Below are 17,038 nucleotides of genomic sequence, written 5' to 3'. Positions count from 1 at the left end.
TAGCACTTTCCGCAATACGCTCCAGGGCTGTAGGCGCAAAACCGAGCTCTAACTTCCCTCCAGCTAATAGCGAGGAAAATACAGGGCGCGTCATAGTGGCCTCTCCCGCCTAGCCACGCGCGGTGAAATTTCCGGCAATCGGGCCAGCTAAGACACGGGATTTGCACCGCGGCCTCTCAGCTTCTGGCGCCGGAGCCCAGCGCACCCGGCAGCTTCTCCAATTTCTCTACTAAAGTGCGAAGGGAAAAGCCCCTTCTGCTCCGCGACTGCGAGGCCGGCGGATCTGGGAGCCTTGCCCGGCTGGGAAGGACTCGGCGGGCTCGGGGCTCCCCGGAGGCGGCTCCTCTGCGAGGGGTTAACTGCAGCCCCCGCGGCCGGGCGGGCGCGGACGCTTCCTCTCCACCCGCCCGGGAACGTGTATACCGCGTCGGCAGGATGTTCGCCGGCTGGGCCCGGCAGTCAGGAAACATGAGAAGGCCTCGCTATTCCTGTTCCCGGGCCGCGCGCGCCGGGCTGGGTAAATAAAGCGGAGACGACCGCGGTGGCGGTGGTGAGCGCGCTGGAGCCCGCGTGGAGAACATGCGGCGGGGATGGGAATGCGCCTAGCCTCGAGGCAGGAGAGCCAGCCGTGCTGCCGCCTGCCGCAGGCCTCGCAGCTACAGGTACAGCCCCCGCGTCGCCGAGTCCCAGCCCGCCGCTGCGGAACGCCAGACTCGCTCCAGCCCCAGCGCCCCACCTTCTCTGTGCCCTGGGCGCCTGTGCTCTTCCCGCCCCTCCCCCAGCCTCCGTCGGAGGTCCGAAGGAGACGCTCGGGTGGCTGCCAAGGCTGGCCCAAGGGTCTGAGCAGAGCCTGGGAGCCCACCTGGGCCGCGCCTCCTTTGGTTTAAGATTATTCCCCGGCGTTGGGGGAGGGGGACACTTCTGCAGAAAGTGACCTCCGCGGCCACAGTCCGGAGTGAATCGGGGTAAGTTACTTGAGAAGAGGCGCGGGGGGGCCCGGCGCGGGAGTCCTGGGAAGGTCAGGAAATGTGGTTCACACGCCTGCGGGCCCCTTGCGACAGGAAGGCACTCGGACCTTTGCCATCGCTTGCCCCAGAGCCTGCTGCCTGCAGACCTAGAGCGCGCCGTGTGTCTGTCCTGCAATCTCTGCGTGGGCTTGGGGCTGCCGGGGAAGGGTCCGAGGTGGCAAACCTCGTGGTGACTTCGCTAGGAAAAACCCGTTGTCGCATCTAGGAGGACTCCCTGGGGTGGCGTGGAGAAGGACGGGCCAGGAAAGGGTGTCTTGTACAAATAAAGCAGCGTGAACACACATCCCTAAGGGCACTGATTTTAAAAGAAAACAGTCACGCGAGTCTTGACTGTAGAACAGGGGCTGAGAGCACGGAAATTCTCTTTGACACTTACCGTGGAGGCTGTGTGCACACCCCAGGCTCGTACCTGTCTGAGAGGGAGGACGAAGTCCTAGGGGCTACGCGGCATCCAGCAGAGGTCTGACTTCACTCCCCTACGAACACTGACCGTAGCCGTCCTTTGATCGCTGTGGCCACTGTCCTAAATGTCGCGCGTGGCCTCTGCTGTTGTGGCCGGAGGGCGGGGCGGGGGGCGTTGGCGAGTGTGGGCATTTGGCGAGGCAGAGGGTGTGTGTGTGTGTGTGTGTGTATGCGCGCGTGTGTTTGTGGAGTGGCAGCCCATGCCGTGGCTGGGCGGGCGAAGGGGGCGCTGGCAGCTAAGCCGAGACCGCTTGGAGGAAACGGGAGCTGTCCCGAGGCGGGGAGATGGGGTGGGCGAGGGCGGCCGCGCGCTTTGGGGCGGTAAATCCGCGGCGGTCAAGCCGACCAGCGCCCGACGCCCGCGCGAGGCGGGCAGAGGCTCCCGGCCTCCGCGACCCCAGAGGTGAGCTGCGGGCTCTCCCCGACGGTGGCAGCCGCGGGCCAAGAGGTGCGCCGACCGAGCTGCCTCTCGCCTTGGGCTTCAGACATCTTTACAGACTCTGAAAGGGTCCCTCGAGACCCCAGCGAGGGGCGGGTGTCGAGGGGCTCTGATCCCTCTGCTGACATCCGCTCTGCGGAAGAGAATGGCATTGATTGAGGGCTCTGTGGACCCAGGTCCTGGCGCCTTGGACCCGGGGAGAGTTGGAGGATGATAGGAAGATTCGGGGAGAAAAGGGGGAGAAGTGGTGCTTTCGTCCTGACACCACTTAACTGTTCCCGGTCCTTGAACTCACCCTCATCCCGGGGGACCTTAGCTGAAAGAAGATGCGGGGTTTTCAACAAACCATCCAGGATCTAGAAAATCCCCTAAATCCTGGTATGGCCGGGGACTCATGAACTGGCCCTCGCAGATGCGGTTGTCACATTACCCCAAATATTCCCTTCCATCCAACCCCTCCTAACGACCTGAGTTGGGATTCCCAGAGGCTTTAGTCTTCAGCTGTGAATTGAAGAACCACGCGCGGCCTCACGCCTGTCGCGCTCTGCAGTCAGGAGTCTGCGTCTCCCAGACTCAAACTGAAACCCGGAGGCTCGTTTGGGAATTTGTTTCCTTTGCCTCTGCGGGTAAATGATTCCCGGTAGAAGTTCTGAGGAGTTAGGTGATAGGGGGATCGATCGCTCAAGCAAGGAAGAGGGCAGGTACTTGTCCAGGGAGCCTGCAGGGGCGGGGGCGTGTAGCCAACTGGGGAGAGCCGTAGGGTCGCCTGCCAGTTGCGGCGGCGCCGCTCCTCCCCTCCGCTCCGCAGCCCGGCTACCCGTCCAAGTTCAAGGCTCGGGACCCGCCGGAATCTGAGCACTCTCGGCCAGTAAGTAACGAGATGCACCTTCCTCTCCTAGAAGCTGAGCCCCTCTGCGGAGCTCCGGGCGGCCCAGACCCGAGGCTCTGCGGCCGTGCCGCAGGTCCCTGCCACCTGGCACCATGAACACCATCGTCTTCAACAAGCTCAGTGGTGCGGTGCTGTTTGAGGACGGAGGCGCCCCGGAGCGGAAGCCGGACGGCCGGCCCTACGGCGGTGTCCTGGACTGTCCTCACGCCCGCCCGGAGGTGGGCATTCCCGACGGTCCGCCCCTCAAGGACAACCTCAGCCTGAGACACCGGAGGACCGGGTAGGCGCAAGCCCCGGGGACCCTGCCCGCCTGCGGCCAGGAGGGGTGGGGACGGTGAGCGATGCTGGGGTCCCGGGGCAAAGCGGGCAGGGGCGGGGGGGAAGGACCTAGAGTTCCCTGGGAGCGCAGGTCTGCCCCTCCAAGGGGCTCCTATCTCAAAACATGAGGGATCAATTAGTCGGGGCCCCTCCAAAGAGCTCGGTGGATATTGAGGGCACCGGGAGCTGCCCCTCGGCCCTCCGCTGCCTGGACCTCGGAATTGGGGGTTATTTGCCCCTCTCCGGACTGCGGGTGCCGGCGCGCGGCTGAGGGCGAGGAAAAAGGACTGAGCTGGGTGCCGAGAAACAGGCGAAGCCGATCGGTCGGGGAGTCCCGGTTCAGGGTCCGCGGACTGCTCTTCAGTTATCCCTCGCCAGGGCCCCAGGCTCGCCGGGCCTTGCTCAAGGTGTCGGGAAGGTCGCCTCCCCGCAGGGAGTCCGGGGCGCGCGCGCAGCTCAGCTGGGCCCGCGGCGAACCCGGAGGGGGAGGCCCTGGGCCTGCGGGGCCGGCTTTGGGTTTAGCCGGGTGAGGGGGATGCTGGGGGGCGGCAGCTCCCGGGTGGGCCGGCTGCTCCGACTGCCGCTTAGTGGAGGGCAGGGTCTGCCCGGCCAGATCCCGGCGGCTCCCCGGGCGCCCCGCCCGCGAGGGGCAGCCGTCCTGGCCGCCTCCACCTAAACGATTGCATCAGCTGCTTGTTCTGCGGCGTCGCTGCCTAGTAAAAGAGAGATCGGTTTTGTCAAAATGTTACTACCAGTCGCTTCGGGTGGAATTGCATTTCAAAGTGTTTAAAGAGGCAGAAGCCCAGGAGGCTCCAGCGCAGGCGCGCAAGCCTCGGGGAGCGGCTGGGCGAGCTGGCAGCCACGCGCGACACCTCCCGGACCCGTGCGGGAGCGCAGCGCCGCAGGTCAGGGTCCAGGCTCCAGGCTCCGGGCTCCGGGCTCCGGGGTCCAGGCTCCAGGCTCCAGGCTGCTTCCGCCTCCACCCCCTTTGAATATGCTTTTCCTGATATCTTTTTACTTAACCTGATGAGACAGAGTTTGCCGTACTTTTAACCCTACCTTAGTTGGGAAACGGCCCGACAGTGGTTTTTGGTTCTGCAGCCTTCCTCCGCAAACCACCGCCTCCGTTTAAAAGTTTCCCCCTTTTCCTAAAAGATCAAAGGAAATAAAGAGCTCAAAGAGAGCCCGGGCGGCAGTGCTACTTTGCTTTATTTCCTCTGTCCACTGGGCGACCTTTCCCCTAACCACAGGAGACGGGAAGCCTCTGGGAGCAGACCAGAGATCCCCAGGGAAACTTCGAGAGCCAGCCGCGTACCCTGCTGGGCCTGCCAGGCCAGGGCCACTCGATGGCGCGGCGCCCACGGGCGGGGAAAGGGTAGCAGTTAGCCCCTCTGCCCAGATCCGCGACTGGAATAGCAGCTTTCTTCAAATCACTTGAACTTCGTCTTCTAAACCTCTAGACTCGGGGTACTGGGTTCAAGGGATCCCCAATTCAAGATAAACCCAGCGAAATGATCTCCTTATCCAGAAACTGTGGCTCCCATCTCCTGCTTCTCCCAACCTCTGGGCTCGCACAGAGCAGGGGCGACGGCAGGACTACGCGGTTTAGGGTGCGGGGCCCGGACTTGGAGCTCCCAGACCGCACTGGTCACCAGGGCCTCCTCCTCTCCCCACGTCCCAGGGCCCGGCAGAATGGCGGGAAGGTGAGGCACAAGCGGCAGGCCTTGCAAGACATGGCGCGGCCTCTCAAGCAGTGGCTTTACAAGCACCGTGACAACCCGTACCCCACCAAGACCGAGAAGATACTCTTGGCCCTCGGCTCGCAGATGACGCTAGTGCAGGTAATCAGGACCCATCAAGCCCCTGATCCGTTTCTGGGCAAGGGGCTGAGTAACAAGCACTCTTAGGGTTTGCGTGGCTCTCCACCTGATGTTTCTACCCGGACAGGGATGGAGCTGAGCCGTGGGAGTTTCTGAATTACTTCTCACCCTCGTCAGTTCAGTGCAGATGCTAGTGCAGGAGGGAATGCAGGATGCGCTGTCAGGGAGGGAAGTGAAAAGTCAACTGCAGACTTATGAGAAGGTAACTGGGAATCTGGGTTCAGGAGCCACATATAGATGAACCCAGATGATACCATCTGCCGTGATTTTCAAGGTTAGTGAGAGTCAGAATCGCCTGGAGGGCTTAAAATACAACTCGCTGGGCGGCACCATTCAGATTCAGCAGGTCTGGGGGTGAGGCCGATCCTTGGCATCTCTTACAGGGTCCCAGGTGTGGCTGAAGCTGAGGCTAGAGAGGAACCCCACTTTGAGAACCATGCAGTGTGATATTAAGGCCCAGTATTAAAGCTCAGGTACAGAGTAACTTTCAAAATTACTATTACTGACAGCTAGGACTAGGGGATAGAAAGGCAAGAAACGATGTTTGGATCAACAATCCCCCCCAACACACACTTTAAAAAAAAAATAGGAAGCATCCTAAGCATTAGCTGCAATCCACAGCATTTTGCTCCTGGTGCTTTTTACTGCTAGGCTTAAGGAGAGGAGGCAGATTTCAGATGGATGAGTTTCTTTGCGAGTGTAGAGAAACGGTGCAGTTTGTGTATTCTCTAGTGAACAGCGTTACTTTACATTTGATTCGCTTTTCAAAACCAAATCTAAGTTCACAAAACCACGATGATGTAGGCAGTTACTATTAGCATTTTACACTTGATATAAGCAAGGCTTGGGGCAGTTGTGTCAGTAAAAGGCAGAGATAGGCCTGGAAATAAAACAATTCCAGATCAAATGCTCTTCCCATCGTTTCACCGTTTTTAAAAATAAATATGGTGGCTTGAACTTTTCTACATGCAAACAGGCAAATTTATTCAGAAAGAAGAGGAGGAGAAGCTATATCACGTGAGAAGTTTTGCACATTACAACAGCATGACCTGATTGTGAACATGTGTTTTATTAAATTTACAGTAAGTGGGAAGCCCAAAAAGAAAAAAGGAACTACTTGATAAAATAAAAATTGCTTTCCAGAATATTTTAAATTTCCCTTTAGGAATTACTGGACAGTTTGACAAGGCATGAAGGTTGACTTACAGTCAGGCTATCAATACTAGAATATGTAATTTCTGCTTATTTTTAGAATATAACTCTATACAAAAACATCTATTTTCTTTCACATTATCAGGCAATGGCATTAACAGTGATTTGCTGCAGCAGTGGAGGGGAAAAGTAATTTCGTGTTCTTGGCTTAATATCTGTTTAACGTATTTCTGTGAATCTTTTAGTGATTGACCAAAGCAGCATCTAAATAAATCATTCCAGTAAGAAAAACTTGATTTGCAAAAACAAATAACCCATGTTAAATTTTCAGTTTAAACAAGTATGCTATTTATTTTTTAAATACACCAATTTATAGAGTGATTTGAATATTTCACAGTGATATCAGCAATGAAATACTAGGTTATTTTGGTTGATTACAGAGCTTTATATTTAATGGTGGCTATTCTTTCATATAGAAAGCAAAAAACATTTATGACATGTTTTAGAACATTTTAAAATATGAAATAGCATTTTTCATTAGGAGAACCATTTAAACTTTCTTATGTAGTAGTTTTGTTGAGCTGCAGTACAAGTAGTTATAATTTTTAATTTGTCACCTGTAATGATAGTTCAAATACAAATAACAGTGCTTTTTACATGTAGATCTTGGTAAGGCTATTATATTTTAAAAATATACCTGACATAAAATTTTTATTCAGAACACTTTTTTTCTCTTACACTAGTACTCAGAAAATAAAAATGCACAAAAATATGTAATTTTAAGTGGGATAAAATAATTTTTATAATAATGACAACTGAAATGATTTTAGATTTTATTATTAATGAAGTTGGTTTCTGAAAATTTAAAGTGATAAATGGAAAAAATTAAATTGTATAGAATTACCAGTGGACCTTATATATAATCCTATGGCTGACCATTGCTCAAATGCTGTAGAAATACACTCTGTACTCTCAAAATAGAAACAGCTTTATTGTGGAATAATATAAAATGATATGTGATTGGGAAGGATCTGGAACTTACCCAGGAATAATGAGTAGATGTTAATGCTTCCTCTTCTAATAATGGAAGTCTCATATTCCTGTGATATGTCCATGGACAATTTGTTAAAACTGCTATGTTGCAAGATTCTGTCTCCTCTGTTGACATAACTCTGTCTTTGCTTCGTATTGAGTGTGTCTGCTGAGTTATATATGCTGTTATCAACTATAAGGCTTATAACGACTGTTAAATATTCAACAAAATCTCAGATCAGTCCTTATTTATTATTCTAAGTGTTATACTACATGATGTGGAAATAAAGTGCTCTATATTTCAGTTGAGTAGCTCAGAAGTTTGTTAATTCAGTGTGTTCAAAGGACAGATGCCAGTTTATCCCTCTGGGGTACGATAACAATTGCTTGGTCAACATGATGAAAGTCAACCTTTCTGTTAGAGTAGGGTGAGTATTAGTTAGTTTTCCCTTCCAGCTTCTAGATGTTTGGCCCTCTAATCTTTCACTATAAAATATAGGAGATAGATAGACAGATACAAATTATAATTATATAAAGTATAAATTATATAAATTAGACATATCTGTCTATCTACCTATCTCCCATGTTTTATAGTGAAAGCTTAGAGGCCAAATGTGTGTGTGTGTGTGTGTGTGTGTGTGTGTGTGTGTGTGTATGGCATTCAGTTTGACGTTAAAATTCTGTTCCAGAACCTATCCTTGGTAAAGAGCCCTGTTTCATGTAAAATACAATTTGAAAGAATATGAATGACAACCCAAAAGAATCCATAGTAGATTAAAAGTAGAAAATTTAAACTGTTGTTTTTTACCTTCAGTGAAACAGATGGGATTTGCATTAATTCATCAAAGAAAAAAATGCAAAGCAAGTATATGTAAATTTGTTAACCAACTGTTTGCTGTTTGCCGGACCTACTGCAAATACGCATTAAAAACCTTGGAGTGTATCTAGTTGTTAGGTTGTATTATACTGAGAAAACAAAACCAACAAATAAAAAAATCCAGCAGAATACATATATTAGCAGACTGGGTGGTGGTCAATTTGTGAAATCAGTTTTGAAAGTCTATTTTAGACATCAGCAAACCTTTCTGGAAAATCACCTAATGTGTAACTATTATGATATGGTAAAAAAGAAACTATGAGTATATAAAACATAAAAGAGGCATGATGCCTATATATGAAAAGTTAGTTAATCCCCATGACATTTAAGTGTTCCCACATTTTTGTCTCTTAGAAGGATAGTGTAGTACTTTTTTAAAGTTAGAAGGCCATTGCATTTCCATTATGAGAAGAGTTTCATAAGAATTGGATTTTATACCATACTATGCGTGGCTGCTGTGTGAAGGCTTAAGGTTAGTCAAGATTTAAGGTTAGTCTGAATTCTATGCTGTTTAGTAAAGAAAGTTACAAAAATGTTTTGGAATTGAATTCTAGTAAATATGAATGATCTAGGGGAAATTGCAGGCTGTACTCTGTGTGTGAAAGGAGCAAAGAAGGACATAAACACACTTGCTGGAGACCGTACTGACTTGCTGGAGACAGTACTGGTCGACAGAGGGAGGTTAGTACCTACTATAAAGGGAATTAAGCCATCTTAGTTTGTAGAGCTAGCAAGGATATTAGGAACCATCAAATCCGTTTCAGAGATGAAGGATTCAACATTCAGAAAAGTTGAATAACTTACCCAAATTCACACAGCATGTTTTTGGCAAATTCAGAACAGGAAGCCAGGTCCTTTTCCTTTGTGTGGTGATTATGGGATAACAGGACATTTATGTAGATTTGAGGAAGTGAAGTGATTCAATCAAAATGGCACATCAAGTCTTGAAGTTGATGATGGTTGCTAAGATCCATTTAAGAGAACAGAATGGAAAAGAGGGAAGTTAGAAAGAGAAATGTTTTCAAATTCCCAGTTAGTAGGTATGGTCAGATAAAGTAGTTGGATGAAGACTTTGGCAGTGAGTTGAAGAATCCCAGAGAAGTTTGAGAAATGTCATGAATAAAGGGATGAGACTCCGTGTGGTTCCACAGCTAATGTTCACTGGTGTATCCCAGTTAATCGTGTACTTCTTTTCTGCTAGTCCTTCTGGGAGTGCAGAACATAATTATTCATTCCTAGCACTTAACACCGTGGCTCAAGCACAATAGCCGCTCAAGAATTTTGTTGTCTGTCTGCAGAAAATGGGAAAGACTGAGAATTTGGACTCAGACTGAATCATAGTAATAGTAACATAGCTTAGCGGGAAAAAGTGCTGACAAAGACTGACTTCTGAAATGCCATGGTGAGATAATATGTCATTGCATATACATTTGAAAGGATAACTATCATTGCTTCAGGTACAAAGAAGATAATTGACTAGATTGGATATTAAATACATATGGGAAACCTACCATGTGTTACCCATGAGGACAGAGAGAGAAAGTATAATTTGTCTTAAGTAGAATAATAAGGACTTGAGTAATGCACAAAAAATGTGTATTTATAGTATAAATCTGAAAAAAAAGTAGAAATTTCCAGTGCAAGCATTGCCACACAAACCATTACAGTAATCTGGCCTTTCTTCAAAGCCTAGCTTAAATTCCTCAGTTTGGTCACGTTCTGAACCAAACTGGCAGAAAGACTTAATTCTCTTCCCATGTTTCATTATTTTAAAGGCAAGTATTGGCCTTTTGGGTTTCTAAAATTCTATGCACTGATGATAGCCTTTTAGAAGAAACCTCATGTATCATTTTAGCACTTAGGAATCCAGTAGCATCTTTAAAAAAAAAAAGAATGAAAGTAGCTTTTCTTTGTCTTGGAATGTTTCTTTCTTTGCCTTCACCTATTTGCCTAAGAAACACTTGACTTTTGGCTTGAAGTGAGGTGTTCTTTGGTTTATTTTCCCCCTCTTTGCCAATGGCTCTACCTCTGTTTGTTTTGCTAGCTCCTCTTCTGGAAGCAGAGGTCAGTCCTACCTTTTGCTTCTCTAATGGTTTCCAAAGCTTGGTCCCTGATCCTGCTTTCATTCTCTCTATTCTTGCAACCTTGACTGTCACCTCTGTGCCTTTCCTCTTTAATTTGGTCATTCCTTCCCTTCAATCTCAGGTACCATTTCTATTTTCTTACCAGACATCTCACCAGTATTGGCACTTCAAACTAGACATTGCACAAGCCAAACACATCATTTTATCCTCAAAAAATTATATTTATTTCCCAAAATGGCACTACCCTTCTCTTGGGTTACACAGGTTTGATGACCCAAGGCCATCTTTAACTCTTCCCTCTTCCTCAGCCCCTACAATATCTCTCGAACTTTACTTCTATTTGCTCCTATGTCCTCTTCATTGGGAATACACATCCCTTCCCTCTTGACCTGACCTATTCTGGACTTTCTTCAAAGCCTCACTTAAATTCCTCAAAAGGCTGGAGACACATATGAAAGTAACCTCTCTTTCCTTTGGACTCCTGTATCATTTTAATGTCTTGTATGCCACTTATCACATTCTTTCTTACATTAGTTATTTGTGTACTCTCCTACTTCTCTTACTGGACTTTTACTAAAATTTTTTGATGGCGAGGCCTCTTCATTTTTCTTATTCCACAAATGCGCTAAGTGCTCAGTGTGTGTAGTAAGTGCTTAACATGTTTGTTGAATGAATGAATGAATGAATGAATATGAATATCCAGTATTCTTATGTCCTGAGAATATTTAATGATCAGAGGTGCTGAGAGAGGCTTAGCTCCTTTATGAGAAAATAATTGCACCATGGTTAATGTTTTTAAGTTTTGTTAATTGATACCGTTTTAGGTGTCAAATTGGTTTGCTAATGCAAGACGTCGGCTTAAGAATACTGTTCGACAGCCAGATTTAAGCTGGGCTTTGAGAATAAAGTTATACAACAAGTATGTTCAAGGCAATGCTGAGCGGCTTAGCGTAAGCAGTGATGACTCATGTTCTGAAGGTTTGTTAATATTTTTATTTTGCTTTCTTTGCTTTGTCTCTATAGCAAGTTCACCATAATTGCTATTTTTAAGGTTTCTCCCAAAAAATAGGATGGTGCCATAATGGTTCTTTTTTATTGCATGAAATAACTTCATTTTTACAATACTATAAATGGCCAAAAGAATGATGGCCATTTCCTCTTGTTTATAGATATACCATATGTCAGAATAACATATTCAGTGAAATTCATTAAAATTAAAATACCATAAGTGAGAAATGCTTTCTTTTGCCTAAAAATTAATCTTCAATATCAAAGATGGTTTTATATACCTTAAATATATGTCCTTTGTATATTTTTAAGGATTAAATATAACAGTTGGGTGGTTGGGGGAAAGTTTGCATATCATCCTACTTAGCGATATTGTTCTGCTTTAGATGGAGAAAATCCTCCAAGAAACCACATGAACGAAGGGGGCTATAATACCCCAGTTCACCATCCGGTGATTCAAAGTGAGAACTCAGTCATCAAAGCAGGAGTGAGGCCAGAGTCACGGGCCAGTGAGGACTACGTGGCACCCCCCAAATACAAGAGCAGCTTGTTGAACCGTTACCTTAATGACTCTTTGAGGCATGTCATGGCCACGAACACTACCATGATGGGAAAAACAAGGCAAAGAAACCACTCGGGATCTTTTAGCTCCAATGAATTTGAGGAAGAATTGGTGTCTCCATCGTCATCAGAAACCGAAGGCAACTTTGTCTATCGCGCAGGTAAGCCCGTGCTTTCTGTAGTCATTCCTGTGATACCTGTTTAAACGACAATTAAAACCGCATCAGAGGGGTTCAACAGGTATAAAGCCATCAGATTTTTCATGTATTGCTCGTAATTCAGTTTTAAAGCTTTTGTTTTGTTTTTAATTGCCAGTGGAGTAGATTATGGTCTTTGTTAGTAGATTATGGTCTTATTGAGAAATTTTCAGTTTTAATTATAAAGACAAGTCACTTTTTAATGTTTTTTTAACTCTTTAATACTTTCATTTTGTTTTTACACAAAAGTTAACTCAAGATGGAAGAATTTCCATTCTTAATGATAATTTTCATCTTCATGATAACAATGTTTAGGGGAGGTAAATACTGGCTTTTATGAATAATTTATAATAAAGGATAGTGCCAGATTGTGGCCAGTCCAGCAAATACTTTGTATTTTATCTTTTCTGTTAAATGTCTTGATTGCTAAATAGTGATGGTAAATGAAAACATATTAATAGGGGTGCCAAGCTTTTGTGAAAGAAAGGTATAGGTCTGTTTCCATTGCTCTGGAAATTTTACTCTCATTCCTGAAAAGCATTAGCAGGGCTGAAAAATGGCTTTTTACATTTTACTTTCCTGCCAGAAATAAATAACAGATTCCTACCTGTCCCAAACTTTCAGATGGAGTAGCACGTTTGGTAAAAATTTCTATCTTGATTTCAGTTCCCAGAGAGGTTTGCTCCTAAGAAGTGTGTGAGGTGACTTTGGAACAAGGGATATGCATGACCTACATCTGGTGTAGACAGAGTTTGGATCCTGAAAATGCCAGGAAATGAGATTTAGAATATTAGAGCTGGAAATAACCTCAGAAAACATTTAGACCAGGCACATTACATCACAAATAAAAAAACCCAGACTGGGCCGGGCGCGGTGGCTCACGCCTGTAATCCCAGCCCTTTAGGAGGCTGAGGCGGGTGGATCGCGAGGTAAAGAGATCGAGACCATCCTGGTCAACATGGTGAAACCCCGTCTCTACTAAAAATACAAAAAAATTAGCTGGCATGGTGGTGCGTGCCTGTAATCCCAGCTACTCAGGAGGCTGAGGCAGGAGAATCGCCTGAACCCAGGAGGCGGAGGTTGCGGTGAGCTGAGATTGCGCCATTGCACTCCAGCCTGGGTAACAAGAGGGAAACTCTGTCTCAAAAAAAAAAAAAAAAAAAAATGAAAATGAAAAGAAAAGAAAAGAAAACCCAGACCAAGAACACATAGTAGGCACTCTCCTCCAGATCTCTGATTCTGTACAAGAGACAGGAAGAACATTACTACTGTAATCACTATTATTATCCCTACTGCTACCAATCATGTATTGAGTAGTTATGGTATGCTAGGCCTGTGACCAAAACTATACACATTTTGCTACCTATTTTCTTCATAATATCAAGAAGTTTGGTCCGTGAACAGTAGGGCTTTATTAAGAAATCTAAAGTTGCTCTGTTAATGTACCCTTTAGATCATTTACCTAGAAATCTGATTTTCAAACATCTACAAATATATATGCAACAATCATCTGTGAAAATTCAGGGAAAATAGCAATACATTTCTAAAGACTTAAATCAACCTCATTTTCTCTTTGTATCACCAACTCCGACAATAAAAACAAACTCCAAACACTCAGAAATACAGAAACAGTCTTGTAAATAGTAACTGGGTCTAGGAAGAAGTAAAAATAAAAGGCTATTTAGCCAATAATGAAAATGCAGCTGGGCACGTGGCTCACACCTGTAATCCCAACACTTTAGGAGTGGAGGGAAGAGGATTACTTGAACTCAGGAGTTCGAGACAAGCCTGGGCAACATAGTGAGACCCCCATCTCTACAAAAAAATTTTTTTAAATCACCCATGCATGGTGGTGCATGCCTGTAGGGCCAGCTACTTGGGAGGCTGAGGTGGGAGGACTGCTTGAGGCCAGGAGACTGAGGCTACAGTGAGCTGTGTTTGTGCCACTGCACACCAGCCTGGGCAAGAGAGGGAGCTCCTGTTACAAAAGAAAAAAAAGAAAATGAAGAAACTACATATTAATATCAAACTATTGTGACCAGAGCAGAACTTGAAAGTAATTCAGAGCTTTATGAATGCCTATTTTTAGAGAAAGGATAAGAAATCACATTGTTCAAATACAGATAATTGAAAAAAGTAATAAAAATAAAATAAAAAAGTTAAATGGAAAGCTGAAAAATAAATAAGAGTTGACTGTTTTAAAACAATAATAAACTAAACAAGCAAAAATCTACACAAATTAAATTGAAAATTACAAAGGAAGGAAACAGCAATCAATAAATAGTTATTAAACAAAAATGTTTTAAAAAATTATGACGAAGTACTCTGCACAAGTGTCTGGCAATATACTGTATGTAAATTTGTATTTAAATAAGTTGGCATTCTCCACACATATTAAATTATAAATTCATAAACAAGATGAGTTTTAAATGACCAATAACTCAGGAAAAACTAATTTTAGTCAATTCAATTCCCAAAACACATGACTTAATACAGCCATTTTTTTTCAAACTTTGAAGAATTCATGTTCTTGTTTTACACATTTTTCTGGAACACATAAAAATCTCAATTTTAAAAAAATGTAAATGTTATCCTAATCCCAAACCAGATCAAGACTGCATAGAAGTCAAAACTCTTTATTTATAATACTGATACTACAAAAATACCTAAGAAATATTTATAATGTAGTATTAATTAAAAAATAATTCAAAATTGTGGAAACACCGAGTAGTTATGACAGTACAAAGGTGCATAGACAAATACAAAAAACGACAAGTACATTAATTTTAATGAGACAGAGTAATTGGTTATTGGTAATTTTTTATTTAAGAATGTTTTTCTTATAAAAAATTTTAACATTGCCTAGTAAAACTATTGCATAGGTTAGATGCCTATGCAATTTGTCCAGTGTGGTGAGTCTTCTGAAAATGCATGCTCTTTTCAAAAGTGACAAATTATAAACCCAGAATGAATAGCATGCCTGTATAGTTGACTCTTTTCAAAGTCAAATATCTTGGTGGCTTATTTTTATTAAAGCATTCCAAAGGCACTTGGTCCATACTATGGACTATTCATTTGCCAAGTTTTTAAATAAATAGTTTTTAAATAAAAGCCTATTTTTTTTTTATTTTTTTAGTTATTTAAGCAATGAGAAAGCCACCAAGATGCAAACTTCTGGTTTTTCATGCATGCGCATCAACTTAAAAAGGACAGACTAAATGATTTGTTTTCATGGCTGGAGAATTAAGAAAGACTGGTGGCCTAAGACTGATCTGCTAGGTTTCAGATCAAAACAATCAGTGGCTGTCTTGTGTGGGAACTGAGGGACAGCGTTGCTGCAATTGTAGCTGAGTTCCCAGGCACATATAAATAGTAAAACAGGGGATTTCAAGAAATACTTTCTGAGCAACTGCTATGGTTTTCTCTGGCATACAAGCTTCTTCTGAATTCTTTCAATTCCATCTGGTTATATCTTTCTTTCCTCACCTAAATAGAAATTTTCTAAGTCTGTATTAACACACCCACCCCCAGTGCTACAGTAGTACAAAGATCTTGAACTTAGAAATTTTTTAAAAGAAAACTTTACAATTTTTTTTTACAACTTATTGCTAAGGAACTTTATCCATTTATTCATCCATTTTTGTTAGAGTGGCTGTCTTGTGATGAGTTTTATTAAATGCATGGAATCAAAAAGCCAATTGAGGCAGGGCACGGTGGCTCATGCCTGTAATTCCAGCACTTTGGGAGGCCAAGGCGAGCAGATCACCTAAGATCAGGAGTTTGAGACCAGCCTGGCCAACATGGTGCAACCCCATCTCCACTAATTAGCTGAGCGTGGCAGCACGCGCCTGTAGTCCCAGCTACTCAGGAGGCTGAGGCCGGAGAATCACCTGAACCCAGGAGATACATGTTGCAGTGAGCCGAGATTGCACCACCATACTCCAGCCTAGGTGACAGAGTGAGACTCCATCTCAGGAAAAAAAAAAATTAGCTGAGCTTGGTGGCAGGCAGCTGAGACATGAGAATCGCTTGAACCTGGGAGGCAGAGGTTGCAGTGAGCCGAGATCGCACCATTGCGCTCCAGCCTGGGTGACAGAGTGAAACTGTGTCTCAAAAAATAAAATAAAAGCTACTTCAAAGTTGGTGTGTGAAAGGGCAATGTACTACTGAATTTTATTTTACTTATTTTTATTAAGTCCTAGGGACAGACCTCTTGTAGATTATAAAGTAGTAATCCTAACTGAAGATACTGCTAGAAACATTAAAGCATATGCAAACATTTTTCCTGATTTTAAGTAGACATTATTTCTCTGTAAGCCAGTCTTTGGGTTCATGCCAGGGGCATAGTAGGCTTTCAATACAAATGGGTTGCAACATTTTTGACAGCAGTAGTTATACCATTGCAACTAATCAGAATTATTAAGATCACTGCATCTAAATGTAATTAACACTCAAAGGAAATTTAGTCATTCAGTGTCATCCATTGAAATAAGTTATCTAAATTAAAATTATAATTTGCAATTATGATATTAGCTTAGCGAATGGTAATTTTCAAATGTCTGACTGAGTGAATTTCCTTACAAACTCACTTCTAAGCCTCCAGCCCCCAGGTGGTCTGCTCTCTGAGGTACCAGGACAAGAACCCCCAGCGTAATATTCACCTCCATTCCTATTGAACCAGGCTCAGATTCTCCAAATGGAACCGTCTTTGCCACCTGACAGAGAGGGTTCTCACTGGAACCTTTCCTAACTTGAAGTAGAGTTTGACTTTACCCTCAGAACCAAGCCTATGGAATTTCTTTAATGAAGGAGGAGAGAGGTTTCTAAAAGGAGGAAATCAGACAAATCTTAAAATAAAACCTGTGGACTTCCCCTCTTGTTTTGCTTGGGGACAAAGCCTTATTGCATTTTTCCCTCTCAAAGATCACAGATAATCAATTTATAAAGGCCTAGTGCATTAAGATGGTTGCTCTATGAGCCCCACAGCTCTCTGTCAATATATAATTCATATATTATCCTGCTCCCAAGAGGCTGAATATTTAAACCTCATCTTGTGAAACTGTCTAAAATTCCTCTTAGACACATCTGGTATAAGCCAAAGCATCGAGGCA

The 17,038-nt window shown here is 44.6% G+C and overlaps 1 protein-coding gene across 9 annotated transcripts in view; it reads left to right on the top strand.

Moving 5' to 3' along the window:
* The first annotated feature begins 549 nt into the window (after window positions 1-549).
* The window catches only part of MKX (mohawk homeobox), a 68,554-nt gene continuing 52,065 nt past the window's right edge, over window positions 550-17,038 (top strand). For 4 of the 9 annotated variants that reach the window (XM_054258549.2, XM_017974125.5, XM_009000092.6 and 1 more), the window contains exons 1-5: window positions 550-662; window positions 2,829-3,098; window positions 4,818-4,977; window positions 10,986-11,139; window positions 11,556-11,891. In XM_054258549.2, coding sequence (XP_054114524.1) covers window positions 2,911-3,098; window positions 4,818-4,977; window positions 10,986-11,139; window positions 11,556-11,891 — 838 coding nt within the window. In that variant the 5' untranslated portion in view covers window positions 550-662; window positions 2,829-2,910. Of the gene's footprint in view, window positions 966-1,655; window positions 1,894-2,421; window positions 2,631-2,828; window positions 3,099-4,817; window positions 4,978-10,985; window positions 11,140-11,555; window positions 11,892-17,038 lie in introns of those variants that run through there. The other 5 variants (XM_078329674.1, XM_002750169.7, XM_078329675.1 and 2 more) reach the window with 3 other exon arrangements.

The sequence above is a fragment of the Callithrix jacchus genome, chromosome 7 (genome assembly GCF_049354715.1).
Source record: "Callithrix jacchus isolate 240 chromosome 7, calJac240_pri, whole genome shotgun sequence".
NCBI classification, from domain to species: Eukaryota; Metazoa; Chordata; class Mammalia; order Primates; family Cebidae; genus Callithrix; species Callithrix jacchus.
The sequence above is the reverse complement of the archived record's forward strand: the minus strand, read 5'-3'. Positions and strand labels throughout refer to the sequence as shown.